Below are 17,018 nucleotides of genomic sequence, written 5' to 3' on the forward strand. Positions count from 1 at the left end.
TGAATTGTACTGACCTGTACGAAGGTCCTATGAAGTATTAGCCTACCCGATATCAAAATGTTCGTGAGTTCTTGAGTCTTTATTCTTCAACTGTCATCATGGTACCACGAATTTCAACTGGTTTCCTGTTCTCAGATAATTTCATAATAGGAGTCCTGATTCTATCAGTACTAAACATTACATGAATTTCCTCATGGCTGTTGATGTCTATTAATATCGCTAATGTAATTTTTTAAGATGAAGTCCTGGAGTGCAATAACAATAGTTATCAGACCGCAGACCGGCTAGAACGTCAATACGCGGCTGGCATGACTACCCATTAGCCAATCAGAATGCTCGAACTGTCTTTGCCATATAATAATATTATTTATTTCATTGCGTATTGCTCAGCTGGACTCTCCTCACACATGATATGAAACCCCAGTAGATCGGAGGTCTCACACTAACTACTGAAGTGGAGGTTTGATTGAAATACTCTTGGGTGCAGCAGGTCTGCTGCTGGTCTTGACCACAATTGACCGATCGCCAGGGCTCCGCCCCCTAGTTATTGTTGCTACGTCCGACACAATTCACGGAACTGTCCACCTAAAAGTAGTGTTGCACCGATGCCATTTTTTGGCTCCGATACCGATACCTGGCTGTGCAGTATCGGCCGATACCGATACCACTGTTTGAAATTTGAAAAATATATATATATATTTTTTTTTTTTTTTATCAATGGTTTGGTCCCATGTATAATACTAGTGTAACAGTAAGAAAGTCAAATTACATTTCTTGACAGTTTCAGCACTTCAGACATAACTGAGGACTAGTCCTCTATAATTGATGGTTTACCTTACTGAGCAGCACAGTGGCTTTTCTGATTTTGAACACAATAGAGTTAAAGTTTGGTCAGTTCTTTTTTTTTTTTTCTTCCCTGTATTGTTTCTTTGTGTGTTTGTTTTGTTTGTGGACCAAACCATTGATAAAAAAATAAATAAAAAAAATAAAAAAGTATCTGCACTATTTGTTGGTACTCGCCGATACCGATACCACCATTTTAGTGCTGTATCGGGGCCCTATCCGATACTGGTATCGGTATCGGTGCAACACTACCTAAAAGCCATGTCAAGTACGGGTACGAGCGCTATAACTGTCAGTATGAGTGATGATTTTTGGAGTAATACCTCCACGGTATCCTCCAGATCAAGCCAAAAGGGACTGCAATATGCAGTGGAAGGATATATCCAAAATATTAAGATCAACAACGAAGTGGACACAACAATAATTGAAGCAAAGGCATACAGGTCTCAATAAAAAAAAAATAGAAACCCTACGACCTCTTCATTGAAATGCAACCAGCACAACCTTGTAGACTAGTCATGTTATTTCACCACTGGGTAAGATCTGTATATAATATTTCAAGCTAGCTAATAACCTCCAAAGAGTATTCTTATTATTTATTCCGTCTCTGGCGAGAGACTCTGGAGGTATGTAGCTAGCTAGGATGGTGACTATCCATCAATGCAATGTTGATGTTACCGTCAGTAAAACATTTTGTAAATGTGCACGCTGAGTTATCAAAGCTGGCGATTGCGAACGCCAGCAGCATACATACAAAGTGTTCGTTAAAAGTTCTGTTCAATGTTGTATCAAGCATAAATACAAACTACAAAGTATTCGTTAAAAGTTTTGTTCAATGCTGGCGTTTGCTATCAATAGCTTCGACAGCTCTGCGTGCATTCATACAGACAGTAACATTTGACATTTAGACGGCACATACATTAACATTTACTTTTTTTAACATGAACACTTTAGTTGGAGAGACTAGTTATGTTATTTTAGTGGTAATAATACAAGTATTCATGAACCATAACTGTTTGGGGAATTTTTCTCAACTAGATAGTTAGCCATCATACCTAGCGATAGCTAGCTGGCAGCAAGCAGTTAATTTACTTTGGAGCAGACATATGTGCATTTTGCGATATATTGAGTTGGGTGTGGGGTGACCACACTGTTAAATCCACAGCTGGCACCTTTGCGCCTGTGTTTTGGGCTTTGGGGAAGCGGAAAAAAACGACGTATCCCTCTAATCTCTCAGGGTACCTCATGTCATACCTACAAGTCCCGTAGGCACAATGTTTAACCAAGCTGCTCAGACCTCAAAGTTGTCGGACCTTCTTCTCTTAGCAGCGGTTGCTAAGGTATGATTGGACAAGGGCCGTTCTAGGGAGGAGTTTCGCGATCGGTCAATTGATAGTTTTCAGTGACGTCACTACAATTGATAGCTGACGGGCAAAAAGAACAGAGAAACAGCGAGAAACAGTGAAAAACTTCGAGCAGTGCCTACTCAAATACGATTCCCATCAACCACAGACCATACCACTATAGCCAGACAGAACTATTCAGAAGGGAAAACAAATTAGGAACTTGTGATACATTTATTGCAGGTGTCTGACATTTTTATTGTTAACCTCCCCACAGTCCCTGTCTGAGCTCCAGTGTGGAGATATTTACATCTATCTAATAGAAAATTCGTCCCCATACACATCTCAAAAACTGAAAGCCTACAGAAGCACAGATAGTTATTTAATTTTCAGAAGTGGTTGGGTTCACAACGATGTCGTCTGGAAGGTGAAAGCTAAAAACCATCTTCATAATAAGAGCAAAGATAAATGCCATTTAATAGCTAGGTACCAGCTACTGAGGTACCTGCTGTAAGCTAGCAGCCGTTAGCCTACCCAACGATGTTCTTTATTATTTGACACAATTCCCTAGTATAAACAAGTACGAAAACCTGGTGTGGCGAATGACAACTTAAATGATCTTCCCATATTTGTTCTACTGACATTGTAGTATTACAAGTTGAATAACAAAATACACTAGCCTAGCCTACTTGCATGCTTAGGTACTTAGGGAGAGCAGCAGCTGGGTAATCCAATTTTAATCGTGTGGATGCTTTGTTTGTTGTCTTTATTACTTGATCTATTCCCATTTTAGGTAGTTATTCTGATAAATTAGGCGACCAGAACAGGGTGACTGCTTTTATTTCCAGCTCCAAAAGTAAGGCTACTTTATAGAGGTCGACCGATATATCGGTCGGCCGATGTATCGGGCCGATATTTGTCATTTTTTAATCTATCGGCATCGGCCGATATCTGTGTTTAGTAGCGCCGATTTATAGTCAGGCATGTCCGCGGGCAGCTCCGTGTTGTTGGTACCGGCAGCATGTGAAGGACCCCAACCCAAAACTTGTAATCCTGGGAGATAAGTAAGGCTTAAATTCTGCTATTTCGAAGTTGTATGGTGGTAACATATTTACTAGGTTATATATGTTACAAGTAAACTATGAAGTGTTGCTTCACTTAGTGAAAGGGAAAAAAAAAAAAAACGAAAAGCATTGAACCGTCGAGAGCTGTAACATAAAGCTACAGCTGATTGAAGGCTCACAGTTAACTTGTCCTTGCTGTTAACTTGAAAGACTGTACTCGAAATCTAGTAGCAGGTTGCTTGCTTACAGTAATATGTTGGCCCAAATGTTATGAGTTCTGCTTACATTTTCCTGTATTTGAGTCGAAAAATGTCCCTCTGTTCGTGGGGTGGAGGAGTCGGGATGATGTTGCGCTACGTTATGCTACTCCGCCCCTCTCGCAGACAGCTCCGTGCTTGGAGACACAGAGCAGCCATGGAGCAGCTCAGAACGGTGTATGACATTTGTTCAGAAGCGTGGTTTAGGTGACGCAGACAATAGCCGAGTTTCCAATTTATTTACATCAAAGAAAATTCACCTCAAGAACATGCGCAGCTGCGTGTGTTTCTATCAACGTGTTTGCGAATAAAAATGGATCGTTAGCCTGATGAAGTGATGTGTTCAGACCAATGTCTGTATATAGCCTACGTCCACAGTAAAGTAGTATAACGTTAATAGTCAAGAATGTGATATCACAAAGGGTTTAGCATTGCCCTTGCAAGTCTGTGCATCATGACAGTTATTTTGTTATTTATGTATTTGTGTGACTACTACTAGATTATGGTAATTTGGTTTTAAAATATTTATTACATTTTTCTTTAAATGAATATTTCAGTAAACACAGTAAACTCGTATGTTTGACTCAAGGTTCAAGTCAGAGTTCAATAAATGTTAAAAAATGTAAAAAAAATTGTGTGCATCTACTTATTATTAGTGTGACGCTTTAGCATGCAAATTAATGGGAAAACTTTTAGATATCGGCCCTAAAAATCGGCCCAAAAAATCGGCAGCCCATATCGGCTATCGGTTAACCCTGACCTCTAAGTATCGGCATCGGCATCGGTTATAGAAATACCCATATCGGTCGACCTCTACTACTTTACTGTGTGCCCGAGAAACGTTGACCCAGAAGATGTCTACGTACAATCAGCTGGTAGCAACGGTGAAATAAACATTTTTTTTATCAGCAGGCAGCAACGTGGGAGGGTTTTAAATGCGATAAAAACAAAATCCGGGGCTTGTCTCCTCGCCAATTTAAACAGCCAACCGAGCAACAACTGTCTGCCGTTTTACTAACTTATATTACAAGAGCTTGAAAGGTGGGTGGTTCCTGTATTAACTCCTGTGTTAAACAGCTGTAGAAAGTCTTTTTTGCCCGCCAGCTGGTCATTCTGACGTCAGCTGAAAACTATCAACACTGCTCATTAGGCCGCAAGGTGAAGCACGAAAAGTGCTTTAGAAAATGAATCCCGTTCCACTCACTGGCATCTACACAATCTTTAGCTTATAAAAAAGAACGAGTCGTGGTTAGTTACCAAAAAAAAGTTCGTCGCTGATTTTCCAGTCGATTGTCTATATGGCTTTGTTTTATGCAGAACTAGAGACTTCAGAGCGTAATAAGATTTTTGTCGGGAGCCGTGCCACGGTTCGACACGTGATCATGCTACACCAATGAGAAGGCTGCTTTTTGACAACAGAATGGAAAAATGGCGGCTCCCGTGCGGTTAGAAACATCGTTAAAGATAGAGGAAAACACTTGAACATCCTCAAAATTGGGCTAAATTAATTCTAATTAGTGCTGTATACATAGCCGCGTCCAAGAAGAACAATGAGGCAAATATACGATAATGTTATTTTTATGTTAAGTCATTTAGATCAAGTTTGACATACATGGGCATACACATTACTGACGATCTTACATGGACTGTGAACACCCAGCACACCGAAGAAATCAAGGCAAAGACTGTACTTCCTACGTCAGCTAAGGTGATCTTAACTATGAGAAATCATAGGCTTAGATGATACACAAACAATTCCATGCAACATTGTAAGAAGTCATTACAGAAATACAATAATCATCCCAACTTTAGAAATCCAGCGAGGGGGTTGACTTTTCCTCATTGATCTGGAGCACTCACACCTAATTGTAAGCCCTGTCAGACCCTCGTTTGTAATTGTGATTCACATTAAATAAGGGTTAAATACATTATATCAGTAAGACACAGCACAAAATACAGTAGTAATAAGGATAAGTGCAACGGCCCAGTGGTTGAGAAACACTACACTAGGACATCAAGTCTGAAATGCCATCAGCGGTTGCACAGTGAAGAAAAGCCATGTAAATGCTTGAATTCTGAAGTGTGAAGTTTGCCCTTCTCAAATGCATGTTGATACTCATGCCAATGTGGAAAAACTTCTAAACAAGCTGGGTCTTTAAAACGTCACCTGATAGTACATGGCAGGGAAGGTCCACATAAATGTGCCTGACCTTTTATATGTTTACAATATGTAAAGGCATTTTCACTGGCATTTTCATGTGCAAAAACATACTATGTGGGAAAACATTTACAAGGTCTTCAACTCTGTTTGTGTGTGTGTGTGTGTGTGGAAGAGAAGACTGGAGAGAAGCCTCGTGAAGGTGCCCAGTGTGTGCACACTCACACTCACACACATGCACATCCTCATATAGGCTGTAAGGTGAACCCTGTTTCCGTTTCAACCCGCTACACTGTCTGGCATCTATAGATGTGGCAGTCATTGCTGTAAGTGTGCAGACAGATTTGCCATGCACTTTATATGTTTTCACAGGGACTGGCAACAGGACATGTATCATTGACATTACCAAGGTGTCATCAGCTCTTGGAACCAGTGTTTTCAGCCTTGATCGGAATTCAAACATTTTCTGGGTGCGACTCCACAAGTGCCTTTAATGGCAAAGGAGGAAAAAAAGACATTTTCTGTTGCATGTGAGAAAGATGAGTACCTAAAGGCTTTTAAAAGTTAAGGTACTACCTTAAACTTGGAGCAGTCAACATTTGCATTTCTTTGCCAGTATGTATGCCACTTATATGATCAGTCGGCTGCTGATAATGTAAATAAAGCTAGGTTCAAGGCTTTCTGTATGACATCATCAGCCTTGCCAGAATTATCCATTCCCCCTACCACTGATGCCCTCCATCAGCACTGCAAAAGGGCAAACTACCAGGCTGCAATAATGAGGTCCTGTCTCAAACATATGATGACTAGAAATCCGGCCCCTGACAGTGTTTTGCATGTGATACACTGTGGCTGCAAAGGTGCCTGTGAGACAGACAGATGTTTTTCTGCAGGATTGTGTTGCATAGTTGACCTATGTCGTTGCTGTAGGAACTGGAAGATAACTGTCCTGACACTGACACTAACAGTGAGGACTGAGTGTCCCTAATCTGTTATTTCTTATTCAGTTTTGTACAGTTTTATACATCATATTTCATGTTTCATAAAGAGTGTTTTTATGGTTCATTAGTGTTGTTTTCATTTGTGGAAGAATGAATGAATGAATGAATGAACAAACAGATGGTCATTGGTATTTACAATTACTGCCTTTTATTGATACATGGAGGTTTATTTGTCACATACATAAAAATACTACTGTTTTTTCTGTGCGAGTGTGAAGAAAGAAAGATCAAGAAATATTTTTCATAAATAGCAAGAGGGAGTTTAAAGAGCAGTGTGTGAAAAAAGGTGTAATTGATGTTTTATAGTCATTGTGTGTGTTCAGGATAAGGAATGCTTGAGGAAAGAAGCTCCTCCTCAGTCTCTCTGTTCTGGTCTTGTAGCAGCAGAGACGTTTGCCTGACCTCAGTGTTTTGAAAAGTCCATGGTCAGGATGTTAGGAATCCTTTACAATACCTTGGGCGCTGGTAGGTAGGTCTTTCCTTGTAGGTCTCCTGCAGAATATGGAGAGATGCTCTGATGATTAGGTGCTGCAGTCACAGGCTGTACAGTTCCCATACCAAGTGATGCTGTCAGGACACACAGCTGATGGTGCTGAACTTCCTCAGCTGATGTAGGAAGTACAGTCTTTGCCTTGATTTCTTCGGTGGGTGTTCACAGTCCATGTAAGATCCACAGTAATGGGTATTCCCATGTATGTTAAACTTGATGTAAATGACTTAACATAAAAATAACATTATCGTATATTTGCCTCATTGTTATTCTTGGACGCGGCTATCTATACAGCACTAATTAGAATTAATTTAGCCCACTTTTGAGGATGTTCGGATGTTTTCCTCTATCTTTAACGATGTTTCTAACCACACGGGAGCCGCCATTTTTCCATTCTGTTGACAAGTGCAGCCTTCTCATTGGTGTAGAATGATCACGTGTCGAACCGTGGCACGGCTCCCGACAAAAATCTTATTACGCTCTGAAGTCTCTAGTTCTGCATAAAACAAAGCCATATAGACAATCGACTGGAAAATCAGCGACGAACTTTTTTTTGGTAACTAACCACGACTCGTTCTTTTTTATAAGCTAAAGATTGTGTAGATGCCAGTGAGTGGAACGGGCTGAAACGAAAACCGTGTTCACCTTACGGCCTACATGCAGACCTAAACATTTGCATTACACAATGCAAAAAAGGATTGTAACCTATTGGTGTTGCATTTTAACAAGGGTAGTTGCTACATGTGTGCCCAGACAGAATCTGTTCTCAGACAGTCTCCCATGGCAACCATCTGTTACTGGCGGAGAGATGATAGCAGAATGTTGATTCATTTAATTAAAGGCTGAAGTGTCTAGATGCTGTTATTGAAACAGTAATGCCGCTTTCTTCAAAATGTGCATATCTGAAAGTTCCTCTGTCTATTATCTAATTGTTAAAGACATTACATTGGGAAAAACTTTAATTTACATGCATATTCACCCACTTCCTCAAGTGTGCACAGGCACAGGCACAGGCACAGGCACAGGCACAGGCACAGGCACAGGCACAGGCACAGGCACAGGCACAGGCACAGGCACAGGCACAGGCACAGGCACAAAATGCACAAAATGCACAAAATGCACACAGAGATGGACTGTGACAGCTGCTGCTCAGCCTCTCCCCCCTATTTTCCCTGCAGTCTTCCCAAAGGGGGGGACTTCCCCTCCTGGAGGGGACAGCGTTCCCCTGTGATTGACAGGGTGTGGACCCAATGTGAAGTGAACAGTGCAACGTGACTTCACTTTCAGGCCTTGTTTTTATTTGATTATATTCCTCTCCTGTCCCTCCCTTGAACTGAATTGAGCGGGCTGTTTTTTTCCTTTAAGCGAATTGTTCTATTTTGAGAAGTGCGTTCCAGTCAGCTCTTTAAGGCTTTGCAGCAGGACAAACTAAAGCAGGGTGAAGAGAAGACTTATACCTAGGGTTGGGTACAGAGAACCGGTACCAATACGGCACCGGCTCCATACAACCGATACCTACCCGGACCGAAATGCAACGCAGATTTCGGTGCTTCCTTTCGGTGCCTGAGCAGATTTTTATTTTTTTTTATATTAAAAAATTTATAATTTAACAAAGCTAGCGAAAGCTAACGAGAAATAACGTTAGTGGCGTAGATCTTTCTGAGTACGATCTGTATACTTTTTTGTGTTGCTAACAGATTTCGTGGGGCACATATAAAACTGCTCCATCTCCCAATGTAGACTCTCGACTGTCGCTCACGCTCATTGGTGATAATGTAGCATTCCATATGGGACTAGTGGAAACGGGATTTGTGTTGAGGAGTTGCCATGGTAATGGGTTGACTTGTGTGTGGTTTCGGTTTCAAGATAAGTGTGGTTGTTCTAAGCAGAAGTTGGATACGCTTTATTAAACGGAGAGCTACCGTCTCATCCAAAGATATTCCTTCTCAATGTGAGTTCTTAAGAGAGCACTAACTCGGACGCTACAATAACATTGCAACATTCTAATGACAGCGAAGAGCAGGCAGCCTTGCACATAGCAAGCACAAACAGAGCTAGCCATCAATATAACGGAGAAAATGTCGAAAGGTAAACGATCAAAAGTGTGGCTGTATTTCGCACAAAAAAATTCAAAAACGCGATGTGCAGCATATGCAACAACAAAATTGCGTGTAAATGGGGGAGAGAACTCAAGAGGCCCTGAAGCTAAACTCTTAAAGGGGCAGTACACATTCACGAAACCAGTGGGTTTAAATAAATGCAAACTAAATAATATTTTTTTTACTCTGAAGGCAAACATGCTCATATTTCTGCAAAAGAATTACTGAAGTGTGTGTACAGAGTGTGTTATGTATTTATTTATATTTATTTAAGTGTACTGTAAACAGTTGTTATAAGTTAATATATTGTTCATAGTTTGAAGTTAAAAGGTTTGAAGCCAAGTGTTTTGTATTTATTTTTATTTATAGTATACCTTAAACAGTTAATATATTGTTACATTTGAAGAAAACTATTTGCCTTGGCAATAAATAAGCCTTTATTGTCTTTAATTAAAAAAAAAAAAGTATCGGTTCTGGCACCGTTTAGGTACCGGTATCGTTTTAAAAGTATCGGTTATGTACCGGTATCGGAAAAAACCCAAACGATACCCATCCCTACTTATACCAGGGAGTTATTAGTCCTACCTACGTATGTGTGTGTGTGTGTGTCTATGTATGTATGTATTTATGTGTCTGTGTATGTACTTGCTCCATTTAATTACTTAAGCTTAATGTGCTAGTTCAGCCACTGAGATGAATGGGGATGCTGTGTTCAGGTTTCAGTGTTTGTTAGCCCCACTGATCATATTTGGGAACAAAACAAAAACAGCAGCACTTATCCCAGGCTCTCAGATATCTATTATGTTCACAAAAAGGATACATTAGTCTCTTCATTAGCTGTGATGTATGAAAACATCACAAAGCAAGTTTTGTCATTCTTATAATATTCTATAGAATATTTTATACATAGAATATTCAGTTATTTTATCACATATTGAATTGACATACAGATTCTTCCCGCAAATGATTTAATAGTTGCTCCCGATCCAAGCAGACTTTCCTCTTGTCCACTATGATAAAGCGGCTGCCATGACGCTCCAAGTACACCGATGAGCGAAAACATTATGACCACTCACAGATGAAGTGAGATGAGTCACATCCTGTTGTATATGGGGCTACATACCATGTACCATGCCAACCCATGTCCACTGTCTGAATCACCTACATTATCCTTGAAGAACAGGTACATCCTTATGCTGAGCCCTTTTTTGTCTTTTCATAAACGGTATTTATGAAAAGACAAGACGGCAAAGCATGCAGCTATCTGCGCATGGTCTGGAGGTGGCGTAGGCATTCTGGTGATTTGCACATAGGCATCACCAAGAGGGACTAATGGTGATGCAAGTAGGTTAAATTGTATCAATCAGTGTGGTCAAGTGATGCCAGTTGTATTACGCTGCTATTAATACTCAACAACTGGCACCACATGTGTCTCATTTATCCTGCCCGTCCATGAGAATATTATGCCTGTTGAGAATGAACCAGACCCACGAAAGGTCAAAATTCTTTACCTCTTCATAATTTGGTGGTTAACCCTGAGCGCTATTTTCTGTCAATGGCAATGACCTGGTCATTTGTCTGCTATGATCTATGTAGTCACACCTGAAAGCAGTTGAATGCATGCAGTTATTTCAGTAGGGCAAAAAAACGCTTGACAGCCTGCGTCATGCCAATTTGATGACGATCAAATCGTGTTAGGGCCTCTGGTCAGTGTTTTATTTTTAGGTCCGATTCCAGAGCGTTTCTGACATCCTCTCTGCTGTTGGCTCCTGTGAGGGTGGTACCTGTTGTGGTCAGCCATCTCACCAGGGGATCATCTCTCCTCCATTTGCTGTCACATTTAACCCTTCTGTGATGCATCACCCTCATACTGAGAGTGGGTAATGAGAATAAGAAGATGGTGGAAAAAAAGCAGCAATTAATGTACAGTCAGCTTTTCAGCTCAACGTCCAATCCAAATACCTCTCCCTTCCGTTGCCCCTGAACCAACTTGTCAGTTGGCTGGAATTGTTTATGGGTCAGCCCAAGCCATTTGTTTCCCAGTTACCAAGGCAGGACTGTCTACGTCAGTATTTTTATTTTTGAGCACACACAGAACGGACAGCTGGAGGACTGTGAGGAGCAATTAGCTGAAACACAAAAAGTGTTTGCGCCTACATTTGTTTTGCTTTTAGTTTTCCTCTTGTTTGTTCAAATATTTTTTTTCTTTTTGTGGCTTTTTTTTGCATCTCTTGTACGGTCTCTTCCTCATTTTTCTTGATGTGAGCTTTTATCATATAATGTTTGTCAGTTTAGCCACTTCTCTTTCTCTGAAAGTTTTCTGACTTCCCTCCCTCCTTTTGTAGTCACATGCATTGTGTAGGACTGGAAGAACATTATCTTTTACCCATGGGTCAAGTGCTGTGTGCTTAGTCAATCAATGCCTCTTTTGCCTCCCACAACGATGGAGGAGTTTCAGCCTCTCCTCTAACAGAACTGAGCTTCCCCTCCATTTCCAACACCCACTCCGTCTTCTCTTCTAGTTCCACTCCAAAGCTGTGACCTCATGCAAGGTGACATGATATACCCCTTTCCAACAAGCACTGAGACCCATGTGGCCTCCTCCCCCGCGTGTTGGGATGACTTCAGGGAGAAGGAATCACTCTGGTTATTTACAGGCAGATAAAAACAGGCTGTCCTCTCCCTCTTCCTGGACAGGATTTCATTTCTGTCTGGAGACAATCACGCTTTCTTTCTCTGCCTTTTCTGTGGTCCTAATTGGAACAGTTCTTGGCCATCTTGACGATTTTTCTTTCTGCCTCAGTGCATGTGTCCACTTATGTGTAAACATATCACACCGGCTCGTTGTTTTCTACCTTCCTGTCTGCCCTGAGGTCATGTCTGTCCATTCCCTGTCAAGACGGTGTGCTTAGAGGTTAGAGTGCTTGTGCAGTATGCCTTCAGCACAGGCAGAAGACGGAACATAAACACAATCTTATCAAGGTGTGACTGGTGGTACTGTATTGGGCACACATCAGACAGACAGGCAGAGCAGTTCTAGTCTTGTCTCTGATCTCTTCATGCTCTTTACCCATGGAGGGGACCGGTGTCTCTTGTAGACCCTTGTCTCTGATCTTCCACAGCCATAGGCAGCAATCTCACTGACCAATGGAAGTAGTGACAGGACCATGAGCGTTTTTTGTTTGTTTGATAAGGTCTGAAAGTGAAAGGGTTGACATCGCAAACGTTATGCTAGCAACCAGCTTAAACTTTCAGATGAAATGGAACACTCATCAGTGACACTTCAGAGTATTCTTGTAGCATTGCACACATTCTGACAAATCAAAGATGTTTGATTCGTAAAAAGCGAATGGGATATCATTCCAAAACTGACTACCATTTAGCAACCAGAAGGATGTCACCATTTCATGATGTAATCAGTTTCTGCTTTGACAACTTTAATGTATACAAATATCTTTATTGATTGTTTATAGTCGTTTGGATGCAATGCAAGTCTCTTCCAAAATGCATATATATTCTATTCCTGTACTGTAGAAATGTGCAGAGTATTGTGGTGTTCTGTCATTCAGAATGGTCTGTTCTGTACTCAACCAGGATGAGTCCTCAACCAGGTCCCACATGACCGGGCTGTAAAGTGGGGAAAATTAACCAATCTGTGTTTTTTTTTTAATTTCTTTTATTTAAATGAGGATTCAGATGGGGAAGAAAGAGGGCAGGCTGGAGTTTAGAAAGGAGTCCTTTGTGAATCCTCATTTGAATGAGTCTAATTGTCTCTGAAGATTGTTCTGTCTGTTTTTCCTGCAAGTCTTCACCATGTGCTGATAATTCTGTTTTCCTCTCCCCCTCTCAGGAAAAGATCAAGGACAAGGACAAGCGTTTCCGCCCACTCTACGACATTCCATACATGTTTGAGGCCAGAGAATTCATGAGGAAGAAACTCATTGGAAAGAAGGTATGCACTGTTGACTAATAATCTTTATCTCTCACCCTTTATTTAACCCAGGTCATACAACTACATATACGCTCCAAATGCAGTTCTAAGATACTTTATCCCAAGAACAATTCTTTGTGGTTCCAGATCACCTGTTTACTCCCAGTTGTGTGATCCTCATGTTTCATTGTAGGTTCTTGCGACCCCATCATAGCAAGTAGAAAGGTTAGAATGGGGACAGCCAGCTGTATTACCATGCTAAGCCAAATAAACACAAGCCTCGTTAACACTCACCATAATGGGAGCGAAAAGGAAAAATGATGAATCCAATTGTTCTCATGCTACAAGACCAGAGTGCTCTTCAGACTACAGTTAACATCTTAACCTCCCAGTCATGCCCTGGGATGAATTTTCCATCCTGGGTTCTGTCCCATAATGGTCTCCCATATCCTGTCAGGTAGTGGGGCATAAAGATGGCAAGGTATGCCATGGAAATTGCATGTTCATCATGTTTTGAGCTCATTAAAATGTAATGGGATGCGCAGAGTGGGCTTTATGAGGGGGTTTATGTCACGGTTAAAGTGCTGCTGTTCACTGGCCGTTAAGTGTTTATGCCTGGCGTAACAAGAAGGGAGAGGTGGGCTGAATACATTGCAGCATGTGTGTTCAGGCTTTTCATCAGCAAGTGCTTACACTACTCTGATACGGCTATAAACGTCTGGCCACCCTGCACTCCGAGTGCACTTTCATGTTCTGGTTTGAAGATACAGTGGGAATGATGGAGCTGTAGCAGCACTTTAGGGTAGTAAGTCAACACGCCAGCGATCCCACATAGAGATGCTCGCCGCCCCACTTTAGGTAGTAAGTCAACACGCCAGCAATCCCACATAGAGATGCTCGCCGCCCCCCTGGTTGATGTTGGGTATTCTACATATGAGAGAGAGAGAGAGAGAGAGAGAGAGTGGATGTGTTTGGCTGAGGGGGTAGTACAGATTGAGGTTCCTTGTAGAGCTAGACTTACACTTAGGAATAGTAGACTTAGAATATGTGTATTTGGAAGAGCAAACATCTGTGTTGTTGAAGTAATGCCGAAAGTGATCAAATGCCATTGCCCTTTAAAGCCCATTATGTAAGAATTGGTATTTCTTTCTACCGTGCTCCCCTAACGTTGTGGATATAGACCACTATCACATCCCTGTCCTATTCTATGTAATGTTGGGACTTGAGGTGAGATCATTGCAGAGCATTTGGTAAAGGCTGTCTGTGACTCCAAACCATTCCTATTTATTCTCTCTTTGTTGTTGCTAGGACACAAGTCTGTCTATGAATAAACTCCTAACGGCCTTTGACTGAAGGGCAAGTCGTTAAAAGTGCTGTTTTCTTTCAGCGGTGCCTGTGCCCTAGCAACAGCAAGGACAAAATTATTAGATAAAAGTTTTCTTCTAAAAGATCCAAATTATAATGTGGATGAGCTAAGCTCATTACTGTGAATTGTGAAGTCAGTTTGTCTAGTTTGGTTAGTTTGGATTGGAAATATTTATTTTTATATTTGGCAGAATAAATGAAAAACCTATGCTGTCTTTTTACTTCGGAAGCGCTTGAGACACATGGTCTCGCTGGTCCCTCTGCTAATTGGGACTTGCCACATGGCTTTGAACCATGTTGGGATTTGTCAGTGGGGTTGAGTCAGATACGGCACCTTGCTTCCATCCCCCTCCTATTATTAAGCTTGTTCTGTAAGCTTGCTGACACAGCAGGAAAGCAGGACTGAGGACGCTGCTCCTGCTGCTAGCAGTCAACTTGGTTGAAGATGTTAAGCTCAGGCACAATGTCGTAGTACCAGTTTGAGTGCACCGACTTCTGCACAGAAGTCACACAGCAGTGCGCTACACTCAGACACTCAGATCAGATCAGATCGTCTCAATGGTCTTGGGTCTCTTGTACAGTTGGAGCTCTATTATGAAACTGAGGGTTTGGGGAAAACAGTGTTGTGAAGAGAAGAGAGGGAAAAGCTGTGAAGGAGTCGGTTTCAGGTTGTTTGATTCCCTTTGAGAGGAGTGCTGAGAGGCGTTGGAGGCTGAGAAGTTTCCTCTCCATGGGTAATTAAGGTAAATCCCCCCCAACCACCACCACCACCACCACCACCCCTTTATTGAAGCGGTGCTTGGTAGTGACATAATCCATGGCTAGATTTGGGGAACTTCATAAGTAGTGCTTCTGTGCAGGGTCTCAGCCTCAGCAGAAAAGTCAAATAAAAATGTAGCATTAATCCAGTTATCAGGAGAGAGCACATTCGGATAATCCCAGGCTCTCAAAGTGGCTCCTGTTTTGTGTATGTGTGTGAATATTTCAAGTTTTATGTTGGGTGTTTTGATTCTTGTATGGGTGTGTGTTTGTGTGTGTACTCGAGATGAATAAAGTCACACTGTTTGATATCTATGGTTTTGTGTGTGTATGTGTGTGTAAGTGTATGAAAAGAGAGCCTTCAAATGGCTGTTGGTGTAGATTGGTGGAAACGTGAACTCATGGGTGGGCATCATAGGTGTGTTGGTGCTCACTCAAGCAAATTACCACTGGCTGCTCCAGCACTGCTTAGTCTTGCACTCCGATGAAGTCATCTCCTCCCGGACAGGGTTTAAAGGGAATTACAGCTGTGTCTGCGGAGAGAAGCTCACTTTAATCCATCAAATATGTATTACAGACTTTCCCCACCACACCTAGTGCTGCAGCATTAAACTGCACACAGACAAGCTTTCTGCAAATTCATGATTCCAGCATGCATCTCAGACTCAGGCTCCTCACTCTTACATTTCCAAACACAACACAATCGTTTCCTAAGGAAATGGTTTCATTCCTTGATGAGACTCCATACTGGAAATTGATGCTCTAATAAAATGGGGACCTTAAGAGGATGCAGACTTAATAGGATGCCGACTACTCATGAGGTCCCACTCTGTCCATGAGACTGTCTTGCTTCGTTACGCTCTTGATTACGATGCACACTATAGATCTGCAAGCAGAGGAATGGATTGAGAACCATTCTGTAGCCGGCTTTATAACACTCGGTTTGAATCAAACTATAGTCATGTTGTTTTTTTATGCTGTCTTTGGTGTTAGTGAAAAACAATATCTGTACTAAATCAACCCTAATTGTGGTGAACCTCTTCCTTGATGTCAGATTGGAAAGAGCACCAGTTAAGAAGTAGAATTGATCAGGAAGAAGCCCCAGGGCATCATTATGCTGCCCCCAGACTTGTATCAGGCTCCTGGCGTCCTCCCTCGCTAATCCATTCAGTTTGCTTTAGATTTTGTGTTCATATTTCCTTCTATTTCTCCTATTCGCCTCATCAGCCTTCTCCCCACCTCCATGATGTATACTGCTACCTATCTGCACAGATTCTGGGCCATTGTGCCTGTCCTTGTCCTTGTCTGGTGATGTCTTCCCCCAGATTAATGACAGATGTCTGTCCTTATAGCTCTGTCTTTCTCTTTTTCTCTCTCTATCTTTCTCGCTGTCTGTCTGTCTGTCTGTCTTTCTGTCCGTCTGCTTGCTGTGTCACTCCTGTTATGTCTCCAACAGATGGGGGGTCCTTATTTTGCTGTTGCAGTGTAGTCTGTCTTTCTTTGCAGTAGCCTGTTGGAAGGATGAAGTAGTTCTCTGAGTGGTCTGGCTAGTCTGGGATACAATGTGTGGATGGCTGCTCCTGTGTGTTCGCTAGCCATTAACTAGAGCCCAACCCCCCCCGGGAGTGTCAATGAAGGCCCTGTGGGAGAGGGCCTTAATGGGCTTCGATTGGGCCCGCACTATGGGAAATGTCTCCCTTTTCCTGCC

The 17,018-nt window shown here is 41.8% G+C and overlaps 1 protein-coding gene across 1 annotated transcript in view; it reads left to right on the top strand.

The window, feature by feature from the left end:
• snd1 (staphylococcal nuclease and tudor domain containing 1) overlaps window positions 1-17,018 on the top strand; it is a 142,598-nt gene that overhangs the window by 16,115 nt on the left and 109,465 nt on the right. The window contains exon 11 of the mRNA XM_080851628.1: window positions 13,106-13,207. Within this exon, the coding sequence (XP_080707754.1) occupies window positions 13,106-13,207 (102 nt within the window). The remainder of the gene's footprint in view (window positions 1-13,105; window positions 13,208-17,018) is intronic.

The sequence above is a fragment of the Sprattus sprattus genome (genome assembly GCF_963457725.1).
Source record: "Sprattus sprattus genome assembly, chromosome: 14".
Taxonomy (NCBI): Eukaryota; Metazoa; Chordata; class Actinopteri; order Clupeiformes; family Clupeidae; genus Sprattus; species Sprattus sprattus.